Source organism: Canis lupus, chromosome 15 (genome assembly GCF_011100685.1).
Source record: "Canis lupus familiaris isolate Mischka breed German Shepherd chromosome 15, alternate assembly UU_Cfam_GSD_1.0, whole genome shotgun sequence".
NCBI classification, from domain to species: Eukaryota; Metazoa; Chordata; class Mammalia; order Carnivora; family Canidae; genus Canis; species Canis lupus.
The window spans coordinates 17,281,442-17,299,789 of NC_049236.1; the positions used below are offsets into that span (position 1 = coordinate 17,281,442).

The 18,348-nt window shown below is 40.3% G+C and overlaps 1 protein-coding gene across 1 annotated transcript; it reads left to right on the plus strand.

The window, feature by feature from the left end:
- The first annotated feature begins 6,786 nt into the window (after window positions 1-6,786).
- Window positions 6,787-8,568, plus strand: LOC119874592 (proline-rich protein 36-like). The gene is made up of 2 exons (XM_038557593.1): window positions 6,787-7,593; window positions 7,728-8,568. Exons 1-2 carry the CDS (start codon window positions 7,498-7,500, stop codon window positions 8,532-8,534), a joined length of 903 nt encoding a protein of 300 aa, XP_038413521.1. The 5' UTR covers window positions 6,787-7,497; the 3' UTR covers window positions 8,535-8,568.
- The last annotated feature ends 9,780 nt before the right edge of the window (window positions 8,569-18,348 follow it).

Sequence of the window (18,348 nt, forward strand, 5' to 3'; positions counted from 1 at the left end):
ATAAATATCATAAAATAATGATGATAATTTTATTTAGTTCTTATAAAGATTTATTTGTTTACCTATCTATTATCTATCTATCTATCTATCTATCTATCTATCTATCTATCTATCATCTATCTATTTAATACTGAGAGACACAGAGAGGGAGAGAGAGGCAGAGACACAGGCAGAGGGAGAAGCAGGCTCCTCGCAAATCTCCAATGGGACATGCAGGAAAACTTCACGTAAACTACTTCCAAAGACAAAATTATTTTCACGCTTTTTAGTATTCAATATTTAATGTTCATGCCTGGAGGAAAGGTCTTAAGTACTACATAGGCTCAGACATTGTAGAAAAGGATGTAGTACTGCCACGTCTACCATCAATTCTATCTAAACGGGTGCTATTTTATGGTGTTAGTTATTACTATATATAAAAGTATTGAACACCTATATTCTTTGGACATATTCCTAGTTTCCCCAAATGTATAAGATGGCAATAGGACTTTTTGAGCATTCATTTTTCTCCTTCCATATTCACTAGCATCTCTCAAAAATAAGCTCTAGGGAAGCACCATAAATTACATATAAGACTGCCATGTTGATATATGTCTACTCAAATTGTGAAGGAATTATTTAACTTAGATTATAAGCAGCTACAGTTACCAGTTCTTTCGATCTGGGACCTCATTTCTAAGTGTGTGGGATTTTTCTCCTGTTTTAATAATAACCAATTTAACAATCAGCTTGGCAGTCAACTACTTTAGAGTTAGTTTCACTAAAGGTAGCTCTCTTGTCATTTATACATGAATTGACTGATACTGTGGGACTACTTATTTTTCTAGTATACTTGTAAAAGGGCTCTGTATTCAACTTAACAAACCTTCTGGAAGAATGAGCTCTGGTTCTTTTGTTTAAACTCAATCTTTTCCTTGTGGAACCTCAATGTATATTTTAGAATTTTCTTCGAATAGTTTAGGACTCACTTAAACTTCTAATCATAATACACAATTTCCTTTTGTTGTTGAAAGGATTTAGAAATGCAACAAAGTTATGAGCCTGAAGTTTTACATTTTTTGAATGTCAGTAAAAACCAAACAGAAGAAAGGAAGCAACAAATGTTGGAGAGGATGTGAAGAAAGGGGAACCCTCTTGCACTGTAGGAATGCTTAGTGGGAATGTGAACTGGTACAGCCACTCTGAAAAACTCTGTGGAGGTTCCCCAAAGAGTTATAAAAAGATCAGCCCTATGGCCCAACAATTGCACTGCTAGGGATTTACCCCAAAGATACAGATGCAGTCATACACTAGGACACCTGCACCCCGATGTTTCTAGCAGCAATGTCCACTACAGCCAACTGTGGAAGGAGCTTCGGTGTCCATTGAAAGACGAATGGATAAAGAAAATATCAGAAAGGGAGACAGAACGTAAAGACTGCTAACTCTGGGAAACGAACTAGGGGTGGTGGAAGGGGAGAAGGGCGGGGGGGTGGGAGTGAATGGGTGACGGGCACTGGGGGTTATTCTGTATGTTAGTAAATTGAACACCAATAAAAAATAAATTAAAAAAAAAGAAGATGTGGTCTATGTATACAATGGAATATTACTCAGCCATTAGAAACAACAAATACCCACCATTTGCTTCAACTTGGATGGACCTGGAGGGTATTATGCTGAGTGAAATAAGTCAATCGGAAAAGGACAAACATTATATGGTCTTATTCATTTGGGGGATATAAAAATTAGTGGAAGGGAGTAAAGGGAAGGAGAGAAAGTGAGTGAAAATATCAGTGAAGGTGACAAAACATGAGAGACACCTAACACTGGGTAATGAACAAGGGGTAGTGGAAAGGGAGGTGAGTGAGGGTTGGGGTGACTGGGTGATGGGAACTGAGGGGGACACATGGTGGGATGAAAACTGGGCGTTATGTGGCAAATTGAACTCCAATAAAAAAGTTAAAAAAGGTAAAAATAAAATAAAGTAAAATCTTCACTTAGGGTCAGCCCCGTTGACTCAGCCATTTAGCAACACCTGCAGCCCAGGTTGTGATCCTAGAGACCTGGGATCGAGTCCCATGTCTGGCTCCCTGCATGGACCCTGCTTCAACTTCTGCCTGTGTCTCTGCATTTCTCTCCCTCTCCCTCCCTCCCTCCCTCTCTCTCTCTCTCTGTCTTTCTCTCTCATGAATAAATAAAATCCTAAAAAAATTAAAATAAATACATAAAAACATCGCTGAGAAAAATCAGAGAGGATGACAAAACATGAGAGACTCCTAACTCTGGGAAGTTAACAAGAGGTAGTGAAAGGGGAAGTGGGTGGGGAGATGGGGTGACTGGTGACAGGCCCCGAGAATGGCACTTGATGTGATGAGCAGTGGGTGTCATGCTATATGTTGCAAATCGAACCCCAATAAAAAATACAAACAAAAAACCCCCAAAATATCCACTTCAAAACAAGGAAACAAGAAATTCAAGGAATTAAATTAGAATACAACCATTCTTCATTTCACAGGACTCGCTCTATGGTTAATCCTCATGAGAATGAACACAGAAAGGAAGCTGTATAACGAAACATGTTACTATATAACGAAAATCATGATTTTTATTTTTTTAAAATCATGATTTTTATAAAGCTTTTCCAAATCAGAAAGCTATCAAAACTAGTTCTTTCTCCTCTTTCCTGATTTTCAGGAAGAGACCCTTCTTAGCACATGATATGGTACATAATGAGCACTGCTGGTTGGCTGCACACACATGTACAACAACATGAACCCAATAAGTAGAACCAAAGGTCACTCTCATTTCACGGCTCTCAGATTCTTTTCAATTACTAGACATTTGAAGTTACAAGGCAGACAGTGAAGGTTGACTAAAATGAAGTAAAACCCCTCCACTCTTTCAGGGATCTCTTTTGCCCTTCTTGTCGCCTTCTGAGCCTGGCCCCCTGAAGGCTGTAGAGCACCCTGTTCTCTTTATATGGGTCACAGATGGCCTGAGCCACATGCTTTACTCCACTGTCATCCATCCAGCACTTGGCTTTTCTTTCTTCTGGTATTTCACTTTCAGACCTTGCCTTTCAATTAGTCCTGTGACTCTATGCCCTTAGACTTGTCCTAGTCCTATCTCCCCTCCATTGCTTTAGGGCCAACCCTCCAGGGTTGGCAAAACTCTGAATATGTTTACTGGCTAACTTTCAAAACTGCTTTTTGAGCATTCATTCAGAAGGCGTACCTTCTGGGTCCTCTCACATTCCTTACAAATGAGGACCTTAAAAAAGCATCTTCTTATCGCTTTTTCTCATACTTTCCCATGCCGACAATTCTAAGCATAGGATTCTATATCTGTAATTTTAAGCACATTTTAACAAATTGGAATTTTTTGAAAACCTGTTAAGATTTTGTTTTCAGTATTTCTTACAAAATAGATTACCATCACTTAACATATTTAACATCCATGTTTTTCGAAGCGTACGTTGACTGTAAGAAATAAGGCAATACCTATTCCAAAATTCATTCTAAGATAAACATATAAACAAATATTAAATGTATCATCCAGACGAATTTAGTCACTCCTCAAAAATATTTGTCTGTGTCTAATGATATGAATGCATGTTACATGAAGGAAAGAGGAAAAGAAATCATCTGTGCCTTAAGTAACCTAGGGTCCAGAGAGAGACTGCATTCCCCAGCAGAGGGGGTGATACACCTCATACTCAGGAACACTCAGCACTTGGACGGGCACTTTGTCCACCTGTGGAAGCTCGGGGAAGGCTTCTGAGAAGCATTTCTGGAAGATGAGCAGAATTTAGGCATGCAAGAACGTAGAAGAAAACAAGGCACACAGTCAGAGAACTGGATGGAATTTAGCATGGCTCTAGCTAACAGGGAGAGGACAAAGACAGTAATGAAAGGGAAGATGAAGAGGTAAACAGGTCAGATCACAAAAGCTCCTTAGCCCATCACTTGAGTTGAGAGGGTAATGAAGAGTGTAACCATTTTAAGTTCATTTTCCTGAAATCTAATACCTCTATCTATACTGATTTTTTTCCTGACCTACCTTTATCATTTAGGCTAAACAGTATACTTAACAAAAGATGAAATTAACTTTTTTTTTTTGGCCAGGCAATTGCTGAGGCAATGTCACATTTATTATTTGAGGTATAAGTAAACTCAAATGGAAAAACAGAGCTTCTCTCTTTGAGGAGCTGCTACTACCCTAAAAGGCAAAATCTGCACATCCGTTCAGACATTTAACACTTATTAAACTGTTCTAGCCCAGATCCAGGTTATGGAAAAAGGGGAGAAAAAGACCTAAGCAAGATTTTGGGATTCTTTGAGCACAATCTTATTCCACCCACAGTAGATATAGTTTTACAGACTGTGAGTAAACCATACTATTAAATAAAATCAGGTTTTGTAGTTATGTGCATATGAAGAATGTGGAAAACAGAAATCCTTCGCTGGGCTACTGTAGTCTATAAAACACTTATAATTATTATTTTTAAACAAATAAAAAGGTAAAGATGGAAGACTATGTTCTATTTTTGTTAATTTTGTTATCAGAAAAGATATCTCTCCCTGTTGGAAATTAATTTTTAACCCCATGTAATCTCGATTTGATAAATTAAAGTTGATCAAAAGATACAGAATTTAGAATTTATTTTAGAATTTATTTTTATTTACTAAGCTCTTTGGCTTACCTCAGTGGAGAGTTAAATTCTCTTTGTTCTTAAGATTTATTTACTTATTTATTCATGACAGATGGAGAGAAGAAAGAGAGAGAGAGAGAAGCAGGCTCCATGCAGGGAGCCCAAGGTAGGACTTCATCTCGGGTCTCGAGAACCACACCCTGGGCCGAAGTCGACGCTAAAACATTGGGCCACTGGGGCTGCCTGGAGGGTTAATTTCTAATGAAGATTAAGTAGCAAGTGCTCCAAAAGTGGTAATTAAATTACTACAAAAGCAAAAATATAAAACACGTGAGCCTGATACAGTTATAGAAACAACAGGTTATGTTTTAATTATTTTTTTTTAATTTTTTTTATTTTTATTTATGATAGTCACAGAGAGAGAGAGAGGGGCAGAGACACAGGCAGAGGGAGAAGCAGGCTCCATGCACCGGGAGCCCGACGTGGGACTCGATCCCGGGTCTCCAGGATCGCGCCTTGGGCCAAAGGCAGGCGCCAAACCGCTGCGCCACCCAGGGATCCCAACAGGTTATGTTTTAAAGCATCACCCGCTTTGCTCAGCTTTGTAGACTGATGGGAGAAGAATTTTCCTATCTAAGGCCCATCTTAGTCTATCTAAGACTTAGTTATGAGATTGTACAACAAGAAAAAGAACCATTTATGTAAAATAAGCAAACATTTGTTTAACTGATGTATTCAACAGGTCAAATAGATGGAAATAAATGACACTAAAAAAATAAAAAACACCAGGGAAATCTTCAGGGGTCTAAAGAATGTCATTGCTTTTCAAAAGATATCCAAATGATATAAACAGGAACAACAAAAGTACAGAAGGAAAAGTTGCCAGAGACACCGACATGAACAATTTCACTACAACATTAAATGCCGTACATCATTATAAGAATGATGTGAATGCATTCGTAAAAAAGAATTTTAAATCTTGGGCACAGTACTTTTTTTTACATAAGCAATTATGAAATAATGTATTTCAAATATGAAAGAGTACATGTAACAATGATATAATGGAGTTTTGAAGAGGCTGTAAATTTATGGGCCAATACAGAAAACTAAAATTGGTTATTGAATTAGATTCAGGATACTTTTACTAGATACTTGTAATTTCTAACACATTTGCTAGGTGGTTAGGCAATTAAACAATGAATCAAAGAAGATCTCAAAGAGCTGAGAGTTTAGCATATTAGGTAAACAAAAAATCTTAAACAACTTTTTCAAAAAATAGTAACGCATCACTGTCTGAATGAAACAACCCAGAGATTAAAGAATTCTAATTCCTAAAACAATAGACTATGAAGAAAAATTATGAAATTTGTCCAAGACATAATAAACAACTATAATCTGGGGAGTACATTTTTATGATGAGAGAAACAACATTTATAAGTTTAGGACTGCAGCCCTAGCAACAGGGAGCAAATTTACTCGTGAGAAACTAATGAAGGACCCAGCTTCGATTGAACCTGACATTTTTAAGTGACATGTGGGATACTTGCATCTAAAAGGGAATCTGGAGGACTGCCTATATCTCTTTCTTAGTGACTTTCATCACTGAAGTTCCCAAAATCTGTGCACAAGGCCCCAAAACAACAATGTACCTTTAGAAAAAAAAAATCTTTGGGCCTTCTCTGCCTCAGGTACTGTTGTAGGTACTGGGGTGGACACAGACAGTAGATAGGAAACAAATACATAAAGTGCAGTGTTCTACAATTATTAATTATTTCAAGCTCCCAAAATGATGCCAACCAGCTCACAACATTTCCTTGGACTTTCACATCAGCTTGCCTCGTGTGAGCTGGCTCAGAAACATCACGACATGAGAAACGAGGCAAGAATCATGCGGACAGCACAGAGGAAACGAGGCAAGAATGATGTGGATAGCACAAGGGCACAATTCATATTGTGAATCTCATGGACAGGATGTGGGATGTGGACAGGGAGAAACCCAGGACATCTCCAAGGTGGATGGTTCACATAAGCACAAGTGGAATAAAGAAGTCTATCATGCAACACTGGGGCAGGGGGCCTGAGGTGGAGGGGAATCATTTTGTTTCCATAAGTTAAATTTGAGATGTCCATTAGACACAGAAGTGAAAAGACAACACCGAAGGTTCAACCAGGAGTGGACTCAGGTAGGGGATCCCAGGCAGTGAGGTCACTTCTTTGACAACAGAGCCCAACAGAACTTGGAACCCCTGCAACCAGGCACCCACATTCTAGTGCAACCCCACATCAGGTTCACTTGGCTGGAGACATCTGCTAGTGAAAGATGTTCTCTTGCTGCCTGCCAACTTCCCGGGGCTCTGGCTTCCAGAAAGCCCAGGGTTGTGGCTCTTTCACATGCCGTAGACTTTTGTTCCACCGTCACAGCCCATGCCTGAGGGCGTTTGCCAGGACGTACCCTAAGGTAATATAGAGCAGCCCAGGGCAGGCCAGGCCACCTGTGCCAGCCATCCTGGGCAGGCATCCCCTCCTCTTCAGTTTCAGGGGACCAGGGATGTGTGGGCAGGTCCCACCTAGGCTGGAGGAGGTTACAGGGCAGCAGGTACCCCAGTGATCCCTGCATGGTCACACTGATGTCATGGTGGGCAGGGTGGAAAGAGGATTCCTGAGGTGCCTCTTACCCATCCGAGTTAACCTAAGGTCCTAGGGCTGCATCCCTTTTCTCTTCTTGGGGGAGATGTGTGCCGACTGTGGTGTGGTGTGTCTGGAATGGAGTCAGCTGGGTGTAGCGGTCCAGCCAAAGCAGCCAGACCGGGCGATGAGGCCTCCTGCCTGGCTGCCGGGCACTGTCGTTACAGAACTCCACACAGGAGATGGGGCAGGAGTGTGAGGAACAGAACCTCTGGTCCACCTCCTTGAGGAATGGGATAGTGCCCTGCACAGCTAAAAGAGGCCAGTGCGGGCTCGAGGTGAGTGAAGGGGTGATCAAGCTGGGCAGGGCTGCTGGACTTGAGTGCCTGGCTCGAGCAGAGAGGCCAGGTGCTGAGTCCAAGCCAATGCAGGTGATGGTAACATCTCTGACTCACTGTTCCGACTTGAATAGCTATCTGCACCCTTGGCAACCCAGGAGGAAGAGCTCACCATGGTGCAGGCTATCAGGGTACCCAATATGCTGGAGCAGCCACCTGCCTCAGTGGAGCACCCAGCTTCGGCCCTTGAGAAACACCCTGAATCACATCAAGAAGCCGCCCCAGCTAGTATTGTGGGGCCTACTGAAGCTTCAGGTCCTGAGTTGATCAAGCTAGTCAAGGCTGCTGCAGCTGGGTGCTTGGCCCGATCCAAGATGCTAGCTGCTGAGTCCAAACCAATGCATGAGGCAGTCACACCTCTGATTCAGCATCCCGACAAGGAGGACCTACCTGTAACCTTGGCCACCCTGGAGGTAGATCACGTCCTGGCGCATGCAATCCTTTTCCCCCACATGCTGCAGCAGCCACCTATCTCAGGGGAGCAACTAGCTTCCGCTCCTGAACAAGATCCCAAACCACCTCAAGAGCCCGCCCCAGCTCCTACTATGGGGCCTGCTGAAGCTTCAGGGCCAGAGGTGATTGAGCCAGTCAAGGCTGCTGGAGTTGAGTGCTTGCCAGGGGCTGAGATGGCACCTGTTGAGTTGAAGCCACTGCAGGTGTTGGTCACACCTCTGATTCACTGTCCCCAACTGGAGGTGCTGCCTGCACCCCTGGCCCCTCCAAAACGTAGGCAGGCCTCAGTGCCCACCCTCGAGTTCATCGAAGGGCCGGTGCATCCACCTGCCTTACTGGAGCATCCAGCCTCTGCCACCGAGCAGCAGCTCATCATGGCTACAGCCCAACGGAAGGCTTCCCCGCCCCTCTCATTGCACTGTGTCTAATTTTGTTGTGGTTGTCATCAACCTCTATAATTCCTTCATGCATTTTGTTTGTAATAAAGGATAAGTTAACTTTGGACAAAAACTAACTCTGATGCTTTTAAATTACACATTGTGGTACTCTAGGTCCATTGCCAGTGTTGCACAGGCAAGACCAGAAGGTACATGGGCCACATTTCCACCACAGGGACAACCGACGACTGACCATTCCTCCCTGCTGTCCCTGCAGCCACTGCCTTTCTGTCTCTGCTGCCTTTCCTCCTCTGGGATGTACGTGTGCCTGGCGTCCTCGGTATGGCCTCCTGTCTTTGCTGGAGACACGAGAGCAACTCATATTTCTCCCAGTAGTTAAGAAACATATCATTTTTATTTCAAAGCCATATTCCTGAGTGAACAAAGATCCTGTGAAGCCCCCAAATGAAATATTTTCATTATCCAGGATAGGGTTCCCTCAATGTCATGTGTCAGGTAATAAAGTAAATGGTTCCTTAAGGTTTCAGACAGACAGTATTTACTTAATTAAATGAGGATTCCAACAGAAAGAAAAGAGGACATTTACCTTCTACTACCAAGGAATAACTGCCCATTGTACGTGGTTCGGTCCTCCAGGCCTGAAACTGGTAACTGATAACGATACACGCATGCCTGTTTTCATCGCCACAGGCTTCATGATAGCCAACGAGACATGCAAAGGGAGTCGAATCAGAAAAGAAAATCAGAAAAATAAGAAAATCAGAAAAAAAAGAAATGGGAGATGAGTCAGAAAGAGAAAAGACAAATACCACATGACATTTGCAAATGATACATCAGATAAAGGGGTAGTATCCAAAATATATAAAGAACTTATCAAGCTCAACACTGAAAAACCATCTAGTTAAGAAATGGGCTGAAGACATGGATAGCCACTTTTCCAAAGAAGGCACCCACATGACTAAAAGACTAGACGCATCATTAGGGAAATGCAAATCAGATCCATGATGAGCTATCACCTCATATGTGTCAGAATGGCTTAAATTAACAATACGGGAGAGAGCAGATGTTGGTAAGGATGTAGAGAAAGGGGAACCCTCTTACAGCATTGGTGGAAATGCAAAACAGTGCAGCTACTCTGGAAAAGAGTATGAAGATGCCTCAGAAAGTAAAAAATAGAGGGGCTCCTGGGTGGCTCAGTTAGTTAAGCTCAACTCTTGATATTGGCTCAGGTCACCACAATCTCATAGGTATGGGACTAAGCCTCCTGTTGGGCTCCATGCTCAGCATGGAGTCTGCTTGAGATTGTCTATTACTCTCTGCCTCTGCTCTCCCACCCTGCTTACTGCCCCATGCAATATAAATAAAACCTTTGGAAAAAATATTAAAAGTAGAAAAGTAGTAGTTAAAAGTAAAACTTCCCCACAGCAATTGTACTACTATGTAAGGACACTGAATCTGCAAGCACCCCAATGTTTACAGCAGCATTATCAACAATAGCCAAACTATGGAAAGAGCTTAAGTGTCCATCGACTGATGAATGAATAAAGAAGATGTGCATAGATACACAATACAATACTCAGCCATTAAAAACAATGAAAAAAATCCTGCTATTTGCACTGATGGAGATAGAGCTAGAATGTATTATGCTCTGTGAAATAAGTCAGAGAAAGACAAATACCACACAATTTCACGCATATGTGGAATTTAGGAAACAAAACAGATGATCAGATGAGAAGAGAGAGGGAAACAAACGATAAAAGCCTCTTAACAACAGATAAAAAACACAGTGGACGGAGGGACAAGGGTGTCAGATGGACTAACTGGGTGATGGGTATTAAGGAGGGCACTTTTCTCATGAGCACCAGGTGTCATACGTATGTGATGAATCACTGCATTCTACTCCTGAAACCATAATTACACTCTACATTAACTAACTAGAATGTAAATAAAAATTTGAAAAAGACCCCAAAATACCTTTTAACAGGACTAAACAGCATATACTACAGATGTCCACGAGGTGTCCAATCACAACTGCATCAGGCACAGTAACGTAAGCCAGCATCTCAAACCATGCTCTCCCACATACTTTCCAATTGACATTTCTCCTTTCCTGGAATAACAAATGCTTAAGGGAAGGGCGGGGGTTGGGGCGCCAAGTGCTGACAAAACGCTTTTCGGATTTTTAGCTACCATCATACTTTCAAATACCAACAAAGCCTGTAATAGTAGTCTTTTCTGTTATGAGATGTATGATGACAAAAACAGCCTCACAGGCAAACTTTTTTAAAGTACTAAAAACAGGTAGTTATACATAAAAGTAAAGATGCTGACTTTGAAAAGAAGTCATAGGTTTATTTATTTATTTTTTAAAAGATTTTATTCATTTATTCATGATAGACACAGAGAGAGAGAGATAGGCAGAGACACAGGCAGAGGGAGAAGCAGGCTCCCTGGGAGCCTGATGTGGAATTTGATCCTGGGACTCTAGGATCATGCCCTGGGCCAAAGGCAGGCACTATACCACTGAGCCACCCAGGGATCCCGAAGTCATAGGTTTAAATCCTATCCTTATTAAATGGGTGATCTGTCAATAATGTTATATAAAAAATAAACTTATATCCTACCTTAAATCAAAATAAATTCCAGAAGGCTTACAGATTTAGATGCAAAAGTGCTAGGAGAATACAGATGAACAGTTGTATACTCTTCAGTAGATAACATCTATGTATAACACTCCGGTGGGCTAAACATTTATCAGACTTAACCACCGGTCCTTTAATTTAGGAGCCTAATTATTTGGAAAAGGGTCTTTCCATATGTAATTAAGGTAAAGATCATGAAATAAAATCATCCTAGATTTACAATGGGCCTTTAACCCAATTAGCAATGTCCTTATAAGAGAAAAAAGATATAGTAGGACACAGGGACACTGAGAAAAAGGCCATGTGAAGATGGAGGTAAATATTCAAGTGAAATTGGCACAAGCTAAGGAAAACCAGGAGCCCACCAGATGCTGAAAGAGGGAAGAAAGGAGCCTTTGGAGGGAGTTTAGCTCTTCCAATACTTTGATTTACAACTTTAGGCCTCTAGAACTTTGAGAATAAATTCCAATTGTTGGAAGCTGCCAAATTTTGGCAATTTGTTCTAGCAGCCCTACGAAACAAATAAAAACATTAAAATGTAAAATTCGGGGCACTGTATGGCTCAGTGGTTGACAGTCTGCCTTCAGGTCAGGTTGTGATCCCAGGGTCCCGGGATCAAGTTCTCCATCAGGCTCCCTGCAGAGAGCCTGCTTCCCCCTCTGCCCATGTCTCCGCCTCTCTCTCTGTCTCTCATGAATAAGTAAAATCTTTAAAAATAGATACATAAAGCCTAAAATGCCTAATGACTGACAGAGGGAAGTCCATCTGAAGACACAGGAAAAAAGGCATTTATAAGGCAAGGGGAAAAGCACAAAGAGAAACCAATCCTGCTAAAACTTTAATTTCAGACATTTTTAGAAATATGAGAAAATAAATTTCAATAGTTTGAGCCAAATAAGTAAATAAATAAAATGTGTAGAATTCAAACTATCTCGACACAGAAAGTTTATAAATTGAATAGTTAAATGAGGAGTATTCCAAAAAAAATGAAAAGGAAAGGAAACAAAGAATGGCCATTTAAAGAAAAAAGGAATCAATAGCAAAAATTAAAAAGAACCAGAGTGAAATAGAGATTAGAAAAACAAAAAACTGTATGTTGGCAAATTGAATTTAAATAAAAAAATCAGTGAAACTAAGAGTTGATTCTCTGAAAAGATAAGCCTTTCTAAAGGTTTGTCAGTTTTGTTTATCAAGACAAAGAGAGAATCAAAAAAAAAATAAAATAAAATACATGAAATACAAGAAATGAAAGAAGTTACAACCCCAACACGGAAATACAAAGGATTATAAGAGATTATGAAAAATTATAAGCCAACAAATTAGACAACCTGCAAGGAATGAATTCATTTCTAGAAACATACAATCCTCCATGACTCAATCACGAAGTCATAGAGAATCTAGGTAGGCTGATTAATACTAACTGATTAATCAGTAACCAAAACACTCCCAACAAACAAAAATACAAGACCAGCTGACTTCATTGGTGAATTCTACCAAATACTTAAGGAAGAATTAACACTTGTTCTTCTTAAACTAATTCAAAACAACTAGAAGAAGTAACATTTCCAAATTCATTCAACAAAACCAACAATAACCGGACATCAAAATTATAGACCCATTTCCTGATTAAAATATATCAAAAAATCGCTAACAAAATATGAACAAATGAACTTCAACAACACATTCAAATGATCATCTACTATGACCAGGTGGGATTTGTTCCTGATGTGGAAGGGTAGGTCCATATTCATAAATCAAAGTAAATTACCAAAACAAGGTAATTACCAAAATAAAGGATAAAAATCAGACAATCATCTCAACAGATGCAGAAAGAAATATTGTCCATATCTCAATATCCATTCATGATAAAAAAGTCTCTAAAAGAGGGTGTAGAGGGAACATATAACATAATAAAGACCATCTATGACAAACCAACAACTGAATACTACTCAATGTTGAAAAGCTAGAAGCTTTTCCTCTAAGAGCAGGAAAAAGACAAGGATATCCATTCTCACCACTTTTACTTAACATATTATTGGAAGGCTCAGCTCACCAATCAGGCAAGAAATGAAGTAAACATCTTCCAACTAAAAGAAAAAAAAAAACTGTCGCTACTTGCACATAACATAATACTACAAATAGAAAACCCTAAGATTCCACCAAGAACTACTAAGACTAATAAACTGAGTAAAGATGCAGGATACAAAATTAATATACAGAATTCTGTTGTGTTTCTGTACACTAATAACAATGTAGCAAAAATGTTTTTTAAATCCTATGTACAATAGCATCAAAAAGAATAAAATACTGAGGAATAAATTTAATCAAGGAAGTAAAGGATCTATACTTTGAAAACTCTAAGACACTAATGAAAGGAACTGAAGACAACGCAGATAAATGGAAAGAAAAACCATATTCATGGACTGGGATAATACTGTTAAAATCACCATACTACCCAAAGCAATCTAGAGATTTAATGCAAGACCGATCAAAATGCCAATAATAATTTTCACAGAACTAGAACAAACAATCCTAAAATTTGTGGGAAACAACAAAAGACTCCAAATCGCCAAAGCAATCATGAGAAGATTCTCAATCATGAGAAACAAAGCTGGAAATGGATGAAAGACCTAATGTGAGACAGGAATGCAACAAAATCCTAGAGGAGAACAAAGGCGCCAACGTCTTGCTAGACACATCTCTAAAGGGAAGGGGAAAAAGGCAAAACATGAACTATTGGGAAGGACTTCATCAAGATAAAATGCTTTTCAAAGCAAAGGAAACAGTCGACAAAACCAAAAAACAACCGAAGAATGCGAGAAGATATTTGCAAGTGTCTCATTAGTTAAAAGACTAGTATCCAAAATCTATTAAGAACGTATCAACCTCAACACCCAAAGAATAATCCAACAACTGAGAAATGGGAAGAAGACGTGAACAGACATTTCTCCAAGGAAGACAGACAAATGGCCAACAGACACATGGAAAAACGTTCACCATCACTCGGTATCTCGGAAATACAGTTCAAAACTACAATGAGATAGCACCTCACTCCAGTCAGAATAGCTAAAATTAACAGGAAACAACAGAGGTTGGTGAAGATGCGAAGAGAGGGGATCCCTCTTATAACTGTTGCTGGGAATGCAAGCTGGTGGAGCCGTTCTGGAAAACAGGATGGAGGTTCCTCAAAAAGTTGAAAAGACAGCTACCCTATGACCCAGCCATTGCATTCCTAAGTATTTACCCCAAAGATAAATGTACTGTGATCCAAAGGGGCACCTGCATCCCAATATTGATACCATCAATGTTCACAAGAGCCAAACTATGAGAGACCAGATGTCCATCAACAGATGAATGGATAAAGATGTCATATAGACATACACAATGGAACCCTCCTTAGCCATAATGTGAGGGCAGCCTGGGGGGCTCAGCAGTTTAGTGTCACCTTCAGCCCAGGGTGTGATCCTGGAGACCCAGGATAGAGTCCCTCGTCAGTCTTCCTGCATGGGGCCTGTTTCTCCCACTGCCTGTGTCTCTGCCTGCCTCTCTCTCTCTCTCTTTCATGAATAAATAAATAAGATCTTAAAAGAAGAAATTTTGTCATTTGCAAGACATGGATAGAGCTAGAGGGTATCATGCTGAGTGAAGTAAGTCAATGAAAGAAAGATAAGTATCATAAAATCTCACTCATAGAGGGAAATTTAAGACACAAAACAGAGGATCATAGGGGAAGAGAGGAAAATACAAAACAAGATGAAATCCGAGATGGAAACAAACCATAAGAAATTTAATCATAGGAAACAAACTGAGGGTTGCTGGAGGGAAGAGAGGTGGTGGGATGTGGTAACTGGATGATGGACATTAAGGAGGGTATGTGATATAATGAGCACGGGATATACGACTGATAAACTGTATCTACTTCTGAAACTAATAACATATGTTAATTAACTGAATTTAATTTAAAACAATAAATTTTTTAAAAAGCTAGACATATTACCATGCCGGATTTCAAACTATGCTACAAAGCATACTAATCAAAACAGTTACAGGACAACCAGCTAGCTCAAGTAGAGCATGAGACCCTGGATCTCAGGGTTGTGAGTTCAAGCCCTATGTTAGGTATCAAGAATACTTGAAAATTTAAAAAAGAAAAGGAAAGGAAAGGAAAGGAAAGGAAAGGAAAGGAAAGGAAAGGAAAGGAAGCAAGAGAGAGAGAGAAAGAAAGAAAGAAAGAAAGAAGAAAGAAAGAGAAAGAAAGAAAGAAAGAAAGAAAGAAAGAAAGAGAAAGAGAAAGAGAAAGAAAGAAAGAAAGAAAGAAAGAAAGAAAGAAAGAAAGAAAGAAAGAAAGAAAGAAGAAACAGGTATTGTACTGGCACAAAATTTAACAAAGATTGAAGGAACAGATAGAAAGTCCAGAAATAAACCCACACTTATATAGTCAACTAATCTATGACAAAGGGGCAAGAAGATATAATAAGAAAAACTTATATCTGCAGTAAACAGTATTAGAAAAACTGGAAGCCTACATGCAGAAGAATGAAACTAGACCACATGCTTTCAGCATAAACAAAAATAAACTCAAAACCAATGAAAGACCTAAATAGAAGTCCTGAAAGCATAAAACTCCTAGAAGAAAAAAGGAGCAATAATCTCTTGGACTCTGGCCTTAGCAGTATTCTTCTAGATCTGTCTCCTTAGGCAAAGGAAACCACAGCTAAAGTAAACAATTGGGAGTTCATGAAATCAAATGGCTTTTGCACCGCGATGGAAAACATCAACAAAATAAAACAGGAATCTACTATATAAATTAAGGTATAAATACGTCCTATACGCAAAAGGTGTTAATATCCAAAATATACAAAGAACTCCTAAAACACAACAGTAAAAATAACTCAGTCCAACTGAAAAATGGAAAGAAGGCATGAACAGACATTTCTCCAAAGATGACCTACAGAGAGCCAAGAGACCCATGAAGAGATGTACCACACAATCCTCATTATGAAAATGCAAATCAAAACCAAAATGAGATATCACCTCATACCCATCAGAATGGCTAAAATAAAAAACACAGGAAACAGTGTTGGTGAGGATGTGGAGAAAAAGGAACACTTGTGCACTGTTGGGTGGGAGTGTAAATTGGTGCAGGCCCTATGGAAAATAGTATGAAAGTTCCTCCAAAAATTAAAAACAGAAATACCATGTGATTCAGCCATCCCAATGGCTGGGTATTTATTCAAAGAAAATGAAAATACTAATTCAAAAAGATATGCATCCTCCATGTTGACTGCAGCATTATTTACAATAGCCAAGGTATGGGAGCAACTCAAGTATCCATCAATAGATGAACGGATAAAGAAGATGTCGCTAACACACACACACACACACACACACACACACACACACATACACACACACACACACGCAGGATTATTACTCAGTTGTAGAAAGATTTTGCCATTTGTGATAATATGGATGGACCCAGAGGGCATCGTGCTAAGTAAAATAAGTCAGAAAAAGAAAAATTCCATACATATGATTTCACTTCTTTGGGGAATCTAAAACACAAAACAGAAACAGACCCATAAAAATACAGAGAATAAACTAGTAATTGCCAGATGGGAAGAGGGTCAAAGGATATTGGATAAAACAGGTGAAGAGCTTTAAGAGGTATAGACTTCCAGGGATCCCTGGGTGGCGCAGCGCCGCCTGCCTTTGGCCCAGGGCGCGATCCTGGAGACCCGGGATCGAATCCCACATCGGGCTCCCGGTGCATGGAGCCTGCTTCTCCCTCTGCCTGTGTCTCTGCCTCTCTCTCTCTCTGTGACTATCATAAAAAAAAAAAGAGGTATAGACTTCCAGGTATAAAGTAAGTAAGTCACAGGGATAAAAAGTACTACGCAGAAAATATAGTAATATCATCCTAACTTTGGTGACAGAGGGTAATTACACTTATGAAGGTGAGCATTTCATGACACTATGAAATTGTCAAATCATGATGTTGTACCTTTGAAATCAAAATAATCTTGTATGTCTGCTATACTTCAATTTAAAAATGGGGGATCCCTGGGTGGCGCAGCGGTTTGACGCCTGCCTTTGGCCCAGGGCGCGATCCTGGAGACCCGGGATCGAATCCCACATCGGGCTCCCAGTGCATGGAGCCTGCTTCTCCCTCTGCCTATGTCTCTGCCTCTCTCTCTTTCTCTCTCTGTGACTATCATAAATAAATTAAAAAAATAAAAAAAATGAATGTCAGGGATCCCTGGGTGGCGCAGTGGTTTGGCGCCTGCCTTTGGCCCAGGGTGCGATCCTGGAGACTCCGGATCGAATCCCACATCGGGCTCCCGGGGAATGGAGCCTGCTTCTCCCTCTGCCTGTGTCTCTGCCTCTTTCTCTCTCTCTCTGTGACTATCATAAAAAAAATAAAAAAATAAAAATGAATGTCAGAATGCTGCCAGCTAACTATCTCCTCAGTAAAGCTACTTACAACAGTCTTGAATAAAGAATGCAGTCCGGTGATAGTTTCCAGTGTCCCTTTTCTTGCTGATAGAATGCATGTGATCCCTTTATGTGACTGGCTGAGGAGGTAACGGTGACAGGCTAGCATTTGTGGGATTATGACTGCACTCCTCTATGTCCGAATCCCACCCAGGCTGAATGACAACACGGTGACATGAGTTCTCAACAGTCAGCCCAGCAAACACACACATGTACAGTCACTGGGAAATCTGGTACCAAACCCTTTCATAGATTACCCACGTGTGAGCTGAGGTTCCCTCCATAGCGGAGGAACTTCCTTGCTGTGATCTAATAAACAATAATAAATGATACAAAGACAGGTGCAACTGCATTGATAGTTTATAAACCTAAACACAAAATAGGTTTTTGTTTATATTCTAACAGTGTAACTCTCCCACCAAGACTGGAGTTAGGAAATGGGAGGAGAAAGAAAAAGGAAAATCAACCTAAGGATTGATTCATCCTAAGGATTCTCTTAGGACAGAGGGTATCAGGAGGAGATAATGAAATTACTTGAGGGAGCCTGGGTGGCTCACTCGGTTCAGCATTGACCTTCGGCTTAGGTCATGATTCCGGGGTCCTGACTTTGAGCCCCACATCGGGCTCCATGGTGAGCAGAGAGTCTGCTTCTCCTTCTCCCTCTGCAGCTCTCCCACTGCACATGCTCTCGCTTGCTCTCTCTCTCG

Coding starts and splice junctions, on each gene's coding strand:
- LOC119874592 (XM_038557593.1), top strand. CDS start 7,498: ATGGGGCAGGAGTGTGAGGAACAGAACCTCTGGTCCACCTCCTTGAGG. Junction 7,594..7,727: donor GAGGCCAGTGCGGGCTCGAG/GTGAGTGAAGGG, acceptor CGACTTGAATAG/CTATCTGCACCCTTGGCAAC.